Below are 13774 nucleotides of genomic sequence, written 5' to 3'. Positions count from 1 at the left end.
AATGTAGTTGTATAAATTAATACCACAAATTACCACGTTTAAGTTTTTGGTATTATCTAAGTGAATGTACAGCTTTCTTACAATGTTTTATTTAAGAGAAATGCATTTTTTTGCTCTTACTCAAATTTTTATAGGTTATGGGACAATTTATAATGCCACATTTTCATCAAAATTGTCAAGTGATATTTTCTTTGCCTATGAAAAAAGGCTTGGTTTGAAACATGAGCAGTTGAAAAACAGGTTCATCTGAACAAAGAGAAGCTCAGATATCTGACAGGATTTGCTCAATTTCCTTGTAACATGCACTGTTTGGTACATGCAATCATAGGAATGCTGAATAAAAAGGAATATAGCAACCCCCTTGGTTTGCACAAGTGGCAAGAAGTATGAGAGATCATATACAGCAAAATTACAGCTGAAGCTGAATACCTTTGTCATCTTCTAAAGTCCTTCACCTTCCTATAGCTTGGAAAGATGCACACAGGGCCATGTGCTTAACTTTAGCCTGCTCTTCCTTCTCATATTTAAGCTCTTCTGGTTTCCTGACTAGCTTTTGCTCCTCCTGTCCATCCTGTCCTCTTCTCCTTCCCTGTAGATATAGCAAGAGAGTTATCCTTTATTATACTGCATGTCTGACTGACAGCTTTTCTGAGATCAGGAAGCAGTTTGAGAGTTTGGAAAATATGGGCAGATCTAGTAGCTTTATTGATGATAGCTTTTGAAGGGCAAGAGTGTTACAGGTAGGTAAACAGTCATATGATCTCAAGAATTTACTATTTTGATGGTAATTTTTTGCGATTTCCAGTTAGCATCTAGTATATGTTAAAAAAAAAAAAAAATCGATTCTTGGAGGTAAAATGAGATACAGAGATTGTTGGTGATGTTTCTGTGGAGTACTCTAGTGGAGGGAGAGGGAAGGGTGTTGGAAGTTAGGAGTAAGTGGAGAAGATGCTCTTTTTATTTTGATTATGTGATAGAAGACCTTTAACCTGCATTGGAACTACTTAATAGTAGAGTTGGACTGCAGAATGGTGACTGCAGAGTCTTTTTTTTTTTTTTTTATTCTAATAAAACTGCAGCTGCCATTTATATTCATCCTGTCTGTCTGTTGTTCATATACTTACTAACTCACCACCTGCTCAACACACCTTTGGCTGAAGAACAAGAATGGAAACTTTTTTAAATACTCAGTTTCAAGACTGAAAGTTTTATTGTGTTTCAAAAAAAAGAACTAAAATAGATTTCTGCTGTAACTATAACGGGCTTAACTACGTGCTCATCATAATGAATATGTTGTTTTAAAACAGTCCTAGCAAAAAAAAAAATCAGGGTGGAAATTAACCATAATATATCTAGACTGTATTTTATTAGTAAGGGGTTTTGTGTATTAGATATTTTGAATGTTTTCTTAATTTCAAAGGAAATCTTTGAAAATTAATTAAAAAAAAAAAACCTGCAGGTTAGCCATGCAACTCCTTAACATCTCTGGCAAACCCTGCTTGGTTCAGGCAAGTTGCTTTGAAGTTTAAATTCTGTAAGCAAATAATTTAGGTACATTGGAAACATGTCACAAAGAATAATTTGGACAATCTGTGTTTTGATTGTTGAATCTAAGTAATCGTTATTGTTGGGATTTATATATTTAAAAATATGTAAATTTAGCTGATGGTACAGTGAGAGCATTTCTACTTTGCAAGGACAAAAGGAGTATTGCTATGGATTTTCATCCTAGGGCTCAAAATTGCTGAAATTGTTCAAGAGACCTGCAACATAATGTACCAGTAAGTGAACAGAGTTTGGAGTCATATGAACTTTCCATTATACATGAAAAAGGGATTACTTCCACTCTAATCTTTATCATCAGAGGTGCCATTTTGCACTAAAAGCAGAGGTAAACAGATCAGCTACAATGGGAAATGGCTTTTCAGAAAGTGACTTTGAACTATATAGCTGTAAGTTCTCTAAAAATTAATTCCGTGAAGAAGCAAGTCTTTTCTTAAGAGTAGAGTACCTCAGATATAGTAGTGTTACATCTGTAAATATTTGGGACCATTCCCTTTTTGGAGAAAGTCACATATTTATATAGTAGTTTTAAAATTATCATAGTTGTAATCTTACATTTTGGAGATCACAAAATATAGAGCCGAACTTTTGAAATGCTTTTCTTGATTGAAATTGGTGTATTTCTTTAGAGAATTTTCTTTTATTAGGAGAATATTACAATCTTTAGTAGTTCATAGTTCTTGGGTGGAATGTAGTTGACTAAATCAATGAACTGCATCTAGCTATATATACTTTGTCATTTTACATGTCATTAGTACAGTCATGGGTTTTGTGTAAAGTAACTGTAAAAACAGTATGTATGACAGTCAATTAAAACTTGTTTCCTTTATGTTTGTTTTGGCATTCCACATACAGTATCATGGATTCACTTTGATATGTAAACAGCAGCTTATAGGTTTCATGTAATGGAAGCAAGAAACTCTTGAATTCCTAATGTTGATGGCTAAATTGAGGTTGCAACATCTGTGTTGTGATAGATGACAGAACTGGGCTCACTGTGATATTCTAACAGTTTGTGTAGTTAATATAAATATTTAGTGTAAAGAAGCCAGATTTTCTTAATAATTTAGTCTGCAGTTACAACTCTTATCACGTAGTCAATGCAAAAAAAAAGCTGCTTTTTATTTCAAAGTTTCTTTGATAGTTTATTAGCTATAAATCTGTTTACTTTTTGTCTATAAACTTATTTATTTTGAAGTTTATGAAGTTTAGTTTTGATGTTAAAGTTTAAAAATAAAAAATCTTCTGGTGTCAGTCTTCATGTTTGAGTACTTCCTAAACTTAAACAGGTGTTGTCGTCTTATTACACAAAACAACTGCAAGTTGAAATCCAATCCTATGCTGTCTTGCATATTTTTTTATATAGTGTGTGCTTTTTTAGCTTTTTAATAAGAGTTTTAATTTCAGTCTTTTTGTGTTCACTGAAAGAACTGGAAAAATAGGTATGAGGATTTTAATTAGTTGACTAGATTAAAAGCAAATAATATAAACTTGTGTTTTGTATGTATAGAATTGCCATATACCTGCATACTTCAAGGTAGCCATATCTAATCTAAATTTTGAAGAAGTAATAAGTAGCCAATGCTATTGAAATTTTGTGACTGAGATTAATATTATATATCATATAGATATACTTCTGTGTGTATGGCCTTACAAGCATGTGTTACAAGCTCTAGTAATTACCATGTATGTGAGTATATGAGTTGATAATTTTAGCTGTTTGTTACTGTGAAGTTTATCAATGCTTTCTAAAAGAATTTTGGTATAAGTTTGCTTCAGTGGGAAGTAAGTTGTTTCCAAATTACTTCTAGGCACTGGAGACTTTAAAAATGTTTGAAAAAAAAGATAGCAGAGTAAAGAGTGCAGCTGCAACAAACCTTTCATTCCTTTATTATTTGGTAAGTGTTTGCTTTAACAAAACCAGTTAAGAACTGCAGTTTATGTAGCAACTTCTGTATCTTTGTAGCAATTTTTGTGTCTAAATAATCTCTGTAAACAACAAAAAACTGTATGTTAGAGGAGTTACTCTGGAACACCCATTCTTAGCTGTAGTTGAAGTTTGGAGCGTGTCCTTTGTATCCTGTTGCTGGGAGGAAGAGTGAGATTGAGCCCCAAGCCACACAAGTATGCCTGCAGTGCGATTTGTGCAGAAGCTCAGCAACTGCATTTAAAACTCAGGTCCTGAAGACTCTGGCTGAACTTCAGGAACATGTGAAGTATATATCTTAGGCAGGTGTGTTTGTGTATGAAGTTTGTTAGGGTATGGGGATTCCTTGTAACAAAAAAAACTTCCAGACTGAATGGGACAGAGTGGCAAAACACATCTCAAGTTCTCTGAAACTTGGAAGAAATGATTGCCTCATGCAAATACATAAGGAATATTTTAGTACTGAAGAATGTTTGGTTTTTTGGTTTTTTAATCCTCAATCTTTTGAAATTCCACTATATTAACTGTAAGAAGCCACAGCTGCAAGAAAATTGATTGACAAATGACTAATACAATGTTTGTTTTGTTCATGTAGGAGAATGAACTGGCACAAGCGACTAACTATGCAGACTTAGCTGTAAATTCTGATAGGTACAATCCAGCAGCTCTAACTAACAAAGGAAATACTGTTTTTGCAAACGGAGACTATGAAAAAGCAGCTGAGTTTTATAAGGAAGCTCTCAGGAATGATTCCTCATGCACTGAAGCACTTTATAATCTTGGTAAGCCAAAGGTGCTTTTGTGATTTAGCTTTTGTCTAAAGGTAACACTAGAGTTTCTGAGAATCAGGCTTTCACAGTTTTCTTGTATAGAAATGTATACTAATTATAATTACTTTATTCAGTAATTTATGTTATAGCAGGGTATTAATTTGTACTTCCTATCTGTTCTGCAAAAAAAAAAAATCACCCTAGTGTTAACAACATCAACTAGTAACTGCAGATGATTAAGTCACTTTGAAGATAAATTTCTACTATCTACTAAAAATATACCAGTTTTAGCATTATTAAACCATCAGAGCCATTCCCCTCTAAAAGCCCTCCCTTTCCCTCATTCATCTTGTTCAAAAAGTGAGATTACATACATTCTTGGTCTTTGATTAGGTTTACGTTCCTTGTGGTTATCAGTTTGGTAAGTCGTACTAGTGGGTAAGAATTATAAGCATGGCTGTTGCAAATAGAGTCTCTCAATGTCAAGGCAGTTACACTGCCTCTGAGTACCATGTTCCTATTTAATTTTTCCTGGTTATTCTGTCAGTTAATATGCTGAAGTAATCTTTTTCTCATTGCATTAATACTGTAACCTTTATTTTTTAGGTCTGACATACAAGAAGTTAAACAGAATAGAGGAAGCTTTGGATTGTTTTCTGAAACTCCATGCAATCCTTCGAAATAGTGCCCAAGTCCTTCACCAGATAGCAAACATGTATCTTTTTCTGGATTTTGATAAGGGATGGTGGTTTTAGTAAACTCATTTAATCTGAAATATGTGTTTCAATCATGATGCAATGACTTAGAAATTTACTGTAGTGTCCATTATAATTAGGACGATCATGCATAGATTCATTCTCTGATGTTTTTGAAAATGAGAACAGAACTTAAAACCTTCTTAGACGTTTCCAGTGAAGCAAGTGAAGAAACACATTAAGACTATTCACATTGCAGGGAGTACATTTACACTCAGTATTAAATTATGTCCTGGAATATTTAAAATGCTGCTGATTTTATTATGAAAATAACGTGGCAGACGTAAGCACAATTGAGTAAAACCTTTAAGGAAGAAATAATACAGTTAATGAAAGTGAAGTTCTGTTCTGAAAGCTGTTTTCAGATTAGTTAGTGTATGTGTAAGAAAATAATTGTCTCCCAACACTGCAAAAGCTCAGCAGATTGAAAAGCTGAGGAGGGGAGGGGTTGGCTTTGCACATCACCAGTGATATTCTACACTATGAATTTCTTTAACAATGCTTCTGAGGATGTGCAAACTGTAATAAAATCCTCCCCAAGGCAGAACAGATTCCAGTTGCTGTACTACACTTTTAAGAATAGTGAAGGTAATAAAAATATATTTTAGTCAGTAAAATAAGTAACCTGCAAAAATAAAACAGGGCTGTGATCTCTATTGCATGTATAGCCCCTTTACAACAACATAAATGGCCCTACAACTCCCAGTTCCCATCTGGGGGAGAATTTCTCTGTTCTACTCCTATGTAAAACTGCTTTCTACCAATACTCACAAGCTTTTTCCATGAAGGGTAGGGTGCAGCAGAAACTGAAAAAACATGTTGGGCAGTAGCTCCAGCTCGCATTGCTGCAGAGGTCTGGGCCATTGTGCCCTCAAGGCTGACTGAGGAGGGGAGAGCACACTGCAGGCCTAATTACAGCTAAAGCTGCCGCTGTTCTCTGGACCAGAATCGTACACTGTGCTGTGCTGCTTAGACGTACAGCAGAAAATCTCACTGAAGGCAAAAGTCTGTTCTTGAGGACAGCAGTTTTACCTAATCGCTTACTTTAGAACAAAATGATGTATTACAAAAAACTAACCAAGTTGTAAAGGTTACAAATAGATTGCCTGTTTCTCACACTTGATTCTTATAAATGAGGAAGTCAAAGTAAAATTAGTGACAGAGAGAGGAGAACCAAGCCCGAAGTTCTGTTGAGCCCAAAATGTTTTAAAGTAAAAGAGCAGCCAAAGCCTCTGAATATTTCTCTTTCTTCAGCATAACAAAAATGCTTTCTGATATGAATGAAATTATGAAAATAATGCGGGAAAAAAAAAAAAAAGGCAAGCCAATGTATCTCCATACTACAGTGACTGGTGTATCTGTCCAGCATAAGGATTACATTATGTAAAGTAGTAGAATTTTGACTAAATCAAAATGTCATCGGCATCAGTCCTTGACTGAAGAAAACTCAGATATGAGATCATGGAAGATCCCAATCAAGCCATAGAGTGGCTCCTGCAGTTGATCAGTGTAGTACCAACTGATCCACATGTCCTTTCAAAGCTAGGGAAATTATATGACAATGAAGGTGATAAATCCCAAGCTTTTCATTATTACTATGAGGTACTTGCTCTTTATTGCTTTTCCAATGCACTTTGTCATAATTGAAGAAAATTTTGCTGTAAAGTTCCTAATTCAAATTAACAGTTGGCTCATTTAAACTTCTTAAAATGTCATCCAAAAAAGAAGGAGGGGAAAAAAAAAAAAAAGATATTTTGGGGGAGAGAGAGTTGACAAAATCTAATTTTTGTAGTCGGATCCTAAGGAAACACATAGCCTGTGTTTCCACGTGGTATTTGACCTCAGACTTTCATTTTTCATATGGTTGTTTATATTGACCCCCAACAATTTTAATTTAAAATATAGTCTGAGGTGAAATAAAAAATGGATATGTTAAATATAATTTTAAAGACGTGTAACATGACTGCATTGATTGGAAGCTATATCTGTATAATGGATATGGAGATATATTTATAATGTGTTTGTGTTTATGTGTGTAAGTTTATATATATGTTTTAATGGTATAGCTACACATTATGTATACACAGTTGCCTAAAGATAGGCATCCTCTCTCATTTCAAACCAGCTTTAGTACTGTCTGTAGACATTCTTCTGTTTTAGAAACAGGAGTAAGACAGGAAGTTGCTCTGCTGCAATCTGAGAGTTCTTTTTATCTGTGTAAAGTGAGGATGACTAAAGGCTGTGTTGCAATCTGAATGCTAGTGGAGTTGTGCTTGATGATAATTTTGGTGCCTATTTCAGTGGGAATTTTTGAAAAGCCAAAGTGTTATTTACGTACAGATGTATTTCATGGAAAAGAATGCTTTTAGGTGAGTTTTCCAGCAGGCTGATTTGAGTGTGGGATTGTACACATATTAGTTAGCATTGTTTAATGTTTTAGGTAACTTAATCACATGTAGATATGTTCTAAGTAAACATTTTTGCTGTTGCAAACTATTTAAAATAATATTTCAAATAAGGCTAGGTGGAAAGTGTGACAGACTCATCTCAGGTAACTTCTAAAAAGCATTCTGTAATTAGAAAACCTGGCATGCTTTTTTTTTTTTAAAAGGATTACTTAGTATAGCACACTACTTCCATTCATATATTACACGTTTTTGGCATCTGGAGAATTAAACACTTGAGTAAGATATTCCAGAAGTAACATAAAGATGTTGTTTATCACTAAAATTGTGTTTCTTTCACCTTTCCTATTTTGTCAGTCATACCGGTATTTCCCTTCAAACATTGAGGTCATTGAATGGCTTGGAGCCTATTACATTGACACCCAGTTTTGTGAAAAAGCCATTGAGTACTTTGAAAGAGCAGCACTTATCCTGTAAGTAATTATTGTTTTATGCCTACTCAAATATTTTGTGATTAGACATCCATGCTTCATGTTGCACTCAGTCCATGCATGAAACATGAAGTATGTGGATTGTAAAGTATTTAAGATTAATTGGCATATGACATTCTTCATTATTATTTGTAATTGTAATCTATCTGTAATACAGAGAAATTATTTCTCTGTAGGCTGAGACTGTTAATAATAGATAATAGAACATAGACATTTTGGTGTTTGGTATTAAAAATAGAGTCTAAGATATGCTAGCTGATAAGGATGAATGTTGGGTTATAAATTGCTACTAATTGTAAGTAAAATTACATTTTTAAATTATAGCTTTATTTTAATGGTGACCAGCATTTTTTAGTTTAATATTGTTTAGTGTATTCAGTGTTTTAATCACAATAATTACATTTTAAACTGCATACTAAGATAACACATTAGACAATGAATTGAGAAACAGTTTCTCATTATTTTACGTTTTACCAGCATGGCAAATCTATCATTAAAAGGAGTTGTGCAGCTAATGCTAGCTGCTGACAATTTATTCTCTCTAGAATTTTCATATTGAACTGCGTAATAAACTTTATTATGGTGTCTACTTGGCTGCCTTTATTGTTTGGAGGAGACTTATTCAGCTGAAACTAAAAAAGGTAAAGCAGCTGTCTTTGATAAACTTGTTTGGCAGCTACCAGGCAAACAGATTGTTTAGAGTTAAAAATGGCCTGTGCTGTGACTGGAGGGAAAAACTGAAGAGAATAAGTACAAAACTGTTCTGAAAATGTTAGCGCACAGTGCCTTTGGGATTTGCTACTGTTGAATTGTAAGCAGCATGTGAAAAGTGCTTTGGCTTATAGAGCATCCTTATACTGTTGACATGAAAATTTCCTAATTTTAACATTATCTTGATAAGAATGAGGTAAGAGTCCAACAGTTTTGTTGTACATGCTCAAACATCTCAAATATTTTCTCATCCACATCTATCACCATTGTGTGCTAAAAAGAGAAGGACAGGTAGCAGCTAGGGTGTCAAGGTGATGACACAGAGGAGAAGCCAGAGTTCAAAGCTGTATGTGGGTTGTGTGCTTCCTCGCAGGGATCCCTTGGACATGCTTCGGACCCTACTGGTGGGGACTTCCTCAGAATACTGTTTAGCATTTTGTTCTCCCCCATTGCATGGTTCTGTACCTCAGACAAAGATTAGTGGTTCACATGTCAGGTCTACTAGTTGTCTGGTGCACAAAATCACAAGCAGTAGAAAGCCTGTAACACAGGACTACAAATGAGTGCCATCAAGGCCTGAACACGGGAGCGTGACGCAGGGGTGAACTGTGTGTGAACTGAGCAAGCTAAATTCTTCCTAGGAAGGCAATATGCTAGGTGAAAAACTTAAAGACTATTTTAGTAGTAGGTCTTTACCAATGCTATGCAGATTATTTTGCTTATTCACTGCTTGGCAGTGTGCATAATTTTATTTTATTTATATGCAGACCGACAGAAGTGAAGTGGCAGCTGATGGTTGCCAGTTGCTACAGGAGAAGTGGTGAGTTCTGTAACTTTCTTGTAATTGGTTGGAGGTTTGTAACATTTTTTGTAATTAGTTGGGGTTGTTCAGCCTGGAGAATACATAAAGGGGGCTTATAAGAAAGATGAAGAGAGACTTTTTACCAGGGCCTGTAGTGACAGGACAAGGGGCTACAGTTTTAAACTGAAAGAGGGTAGACTTAGATTGGACATAAGGAAGAAATTTTTTACGATGAATGTGGTGAGACACTGGAACAGGTTGCTGTCATGGGGCGGGGCGGGGGGAGTAGATGGGGAGCTCAGATCGCTTAAAGAATCACCTCCAGTTGTCTTAGCAATACAAAAATGATTTAATAGAAATTTATATAAAAGTGCAACATCACAGAATTCGATGGCAAAGTTCACTCTATTACTTAGTACATGGATGAAATGCACTCAGGAAAATGAAGTTAGAATCAGACTGAACTTACATATATAGAGACCGAAAATGTAATAGGCTAAAAAGAAATATTACAAAGAAAAAATCAAGTTAGAATTAATTTCTTGTGATTTGTGCAAAGATCAGGAATGTGGAAAAGTAAGGGGAGACCCTCCCGTTGAATCACGAGGTTCAGAGAAGACCCCTCTTGCTTTCTAAACTCCTGTCAGGAGTCTAGGTGTGGCTGGATCAACTCCTAGTCCCAGACTTGGTCAATGGTTTATATCTAAAGGGATTATGAGTATAATAGCAGCCTAAAATTCATTCACAATTGGATAAAATTCACAACAGTATAAATTTGAAAGTAATAGCTTATAATATACTTACTACAATACACTTAATATAGACTATTCAGGTTAGTACATGCGCATACATAAAGTTACTAAGAGAGATATACATATAAGAGAGGAAAAGAGAGTAAAAGAGGTATACCTGTTAAAAATTCCTCTCGAGGTCAGTGAAAAGATTCACTTCAAATGCTTCAGCATCTTTCTTAACGGGCGAAGGGTCAAGCCTTAAGGAGTGGAAAGTATCACCCCAGGTCGTGTCAGCTTTTGGCAACAGACCTCCAATTTTTGCAAACAGGAAAGTTCGCAAGCTCTGAGAGGTGTCCCACTCAGAGGGGGATGATGGTCGCAGCCCGCTGCGGTCCAGGAGAGCTCCAACGGCCTCACTTAGTACTGCTGTTTATAGGTTTAGGAGATGATTGACTTTAGTCATCAACAAATTGCTGGAATCCCAGCTGCACTGGTACTGTTTCATGTGCAGAGAAGGAAAGCTCCGAGACTGTCTAAGAATAACTTAAAACACAGACACAGGATGTTCCAAGATTGTCAGGGGAGGACTGGAATATCTCAAGGTTGTTATGGAAGAGAACTGGCTATCTCTACTCCCGTCCCCCACCTCTGCCAGGCAGCAGGAGTCCTTGAGATGCGCAGCATAACTCCCTGTCTAAGCTGTGTAGGAGTTCCTGGCACACTCAAGGGTCACTTAACTGCCTGACTCATTACACTTATGCTAAGGCCTAGTGAGCCTTCCCCGAGTTCATAAATTAGCCTGCAGAGGGGGAAGAAATGCACCGCCACCGTTGCCCAGAGAAGTTGTGGTTGCCCCATCACTGGAAGTGTTCAAGGCCAGGTTGGATGGGGCTTTGAGCAACCTGGTCTAGTGGAAGGTGTCCCTGCCTATGGCAGGGGGATTGGACTAGATGATCTTCAAAAGTCCCTTCCATCCCAAACAATTCTATGATTCCACGATTTGTTTTGATTATTTTTTTCTTTTGAACTTTTCTGCCTGATGTGAATACTGGTCCTAAAGTTTGTTTGAAAATTCAGTTACATATTATTTTATTATGAATTTCCTGTGTATATGTAATAAAACATGACTTTTCTTTTAAGTCCAGGAAGTGTGCCTGCACTGACTTATGCATGAAACACTCCTTGTGCTGTTAAATAAGTAAAATAGAGAAGATACTACAGCATAAATGATCTGATAGAAGTTTTTTTTAATGTAATTATACTACCCTCTGATCTAACATAAGTTGCTTAATTCCCATTCCTTTTCAACAGCAGGTATAATTTTTCAATATTAAAATAGTATTTGCATTACACAAACCAAAGACAGTCTTTATGTGCTGTATTTTCTTACTGGGAACATAATATGCCAATAAGTAAAATGGAAAGAGACTAATCTTTCTGGGTTTTTTCATCACCTAAAATGCATTCGAGACACTTGATGTAAATGATACTCTTCTTTCTTGCTGTCCCATTTTGTCACTCTCCTTTATTCTTCTTTAGAACTTTGCAGAACAGACTTCCATAATAAATAACTGCATTTTCTCACTGCTCAGTTATTTAATACAACCGTGAGAAAAGGAACAGGACCTGGGGAAGTCAGTGAATTAACAACAATCAGCACCACACAAAACTAGATAGATTAACTGTTTTCCCAGCAAAGAAACACAATGAATGGTTTTGGCTGCTTTTTAGGTCACTTATGATGCTTTGGCAAAATTCCCGGCTTATCGTGTTAACACGCAGCAGGTCCGTTTGATCTCTACCTTGCACTAGGAAAATAAAAATAGTGGTATCTCAACAAACATTTTTGTCAGATATTTTATGGATATGAGGTTTTAGATTCACAGGGTCTATCAGTCCTTTCCATAATAATCAAGCTGAGCCAAAACTGAAGGCAGAAGTCTTAAAGAATAATTGCTCACTACCAAAGGAGAGAGACACAGTATTCTAATGGAAGGAAGGACAGGCAGAGCTCAGCTGTTACACATTTCTATTTGACCAAACCATACATTTGCAGCCTTTGATAAGACCTGATATGCTTGATACAGTTTGTCTAACAGATGTGCCATAGAACAATAGGGTCCTAGGGGCAGGTCAAAAAAGGGGCAAAAATCAGGAAACTCTTCTTCGTTAATTCTGTTATTTACAGAGTAACTTGGACTGTTTTCAGATGCTCTTAATTTTTACTATCAATAATTAAAGAATGTTAAGTTTGGTTTTATCAGATTTGGTTTCATAATATTAAATCATGTACTCAAAAGATGAAGTGATGTTAAACTGTATCGATTTCTCATCAGATATTCTTTTTTATATTTGGATATGTGGATAGGAGATGTTTGGTTTGTTTGCAGGTAACTACCAGAAAGCTCTAGAGAAATACAAAGTCATTCACAGAAAATTCCCGGAGAATGTTGAATGTAAGTTGTTTCATTGAGTGGTACAACTATCAAAGGAAACTTTATTACATTGAATATGTGTGTTAGTAATGGTATGATGTAAGTATTTTTCACATGAAAATATTTTCATGAACTAACATTTTTATTCATGCTAATGCTGCATGTTGTCTGTGACAACACTAAAGCATGATTTAAGAAATATTAGGGTAATGCTGAAGAAGAGAGATGAAAATTAACTGTAGCAGATTGGTTGAGTTCTTTCTCATACATACTTCCTAAATTTTAGAACTACGTTACTTATTTAATCTTTCTTACGATAAAATATATGTATTTTTACTTCTAGTCCCTGCTAGCTGAAAATCCTGCTGTAAATTTCTAGATAGGAGAAAATCTTATTGTTAAGTTTTACCAAAGCCAGGCCTTCCAAAAGAATGTAGAGGGTGAGATTTTGTTGTTGGGTTTTTAAGTATAGGTGGTCAACCAGTCTCTGGAAAATCCATAGAGAATTTCAAACTCAGCTACAGGAAACATAACTTTGAAGAGTAAGACATTTTGCAGAATCAGTCACACCTGTACTCTATATGAAAAAGCCCTGCAGAAAATAAGGGTTGTCACTGGTTGTGAAAACATCCTCCTATTCCAAAATACAAGGTTGTTACCAACAAGCCTAAGCTTTTAAATGCTATGTGGGGAGAACATTCACTGTATTTTAAAATCAGATTATATTGTTCTGCTTTAACAAACATACTGCTTTTTTAAAGAGGAATCATACAGCTCTGTTGTACAAGAGAAACTAAATATTATGACTCCTCAAAGTTATAAGCAAAATGTCATGTTCATATTTGTCACACATTTCAGAGGGGTAGAGTATTTAGTAAACCTTTTAGAGTGCTGATATTTTTCTGAATGTAGTTTCTACAGATTACAAAATGGAGGCAGGAGTTAGACAAGACACTTCAACTGATTTTAAAGTTTTCTGCTGCTAAAACAATGGTTCTTCACTCATCCCTCCCTGACGATGTGCTCCCAACCACCTTCCTTATGCTTGTTCTGATGCTTATCTGATCCTCAGTGACTTGAGTTCAGTTCCCTAAACCAGCAGAAAACTAATTTAGCACAAAAAGAAAGTAACATATTTGTGAAAGCAGTTGGGAGAGTAATGGGTCATGCCATGCTTGTTT

At 35.5% G+C, this 13774-nt stretch overlaps 1 protein-coding gene across 4 annotated transcripts in view; it reads left to right on the top strand.

Moving 5' to 3' along the window:
• Positions 1–13774, top strand: part of IFT88 (intraflagellar transport 88) — a 48202-nt gene that overhangs the window by 17627 nt on the left and 16801 nt on the right. For all 4 annotated transcript variants that reach the window (XM_069808186.1, XM_069808183.1, XM_069808185.1 and 1 more), the window contains 7 exons: positions 3375–3461; positions 4086–4272; positions 4867–4975; positions 6467–6617; positions 7778–7893; positions 9390–9442; positions 12549–12614. In XM_069808186.1, coding sequence (XP_069664287.1) covers positions 3375–3461; positions 4086–4272; positions 4867–4975; positions 6467–6617; positions 7778–7893; positions 9390–9442; positions 12549–12614 — 769 coding nt within the window. The remainder of the gene's footprint in view (positions 1–3374; positions 3462–4085; positions 4273–4866; positions 4976–6466; positions 6618–7777; positions 7894–9389; positions 9443–12548; positions 12615–13774) is intronic.

The sequence above is a fragment of the Haliaeetus albicilla genome, chromosome 20, assembly GCF_947461875.1.
Source record: "Haliaeetus albicilla chromosome 20, bHalAlb1.1, whole genome shotgun sequence".
In the NCBI taxonomy this organism is placed as follows: domain Eukaryota; kingdom Metazoa; phylum Chordata; class Aves; order Accipitriformes; family Accipitridae; genus Haliaeetus; species Haliaeetus albicilla.
The sequence above is the reverse complement of the archived record's forward strand: the minus strand, read 5'-3'. Positions and strand labels throughout refer to the sequence as shown.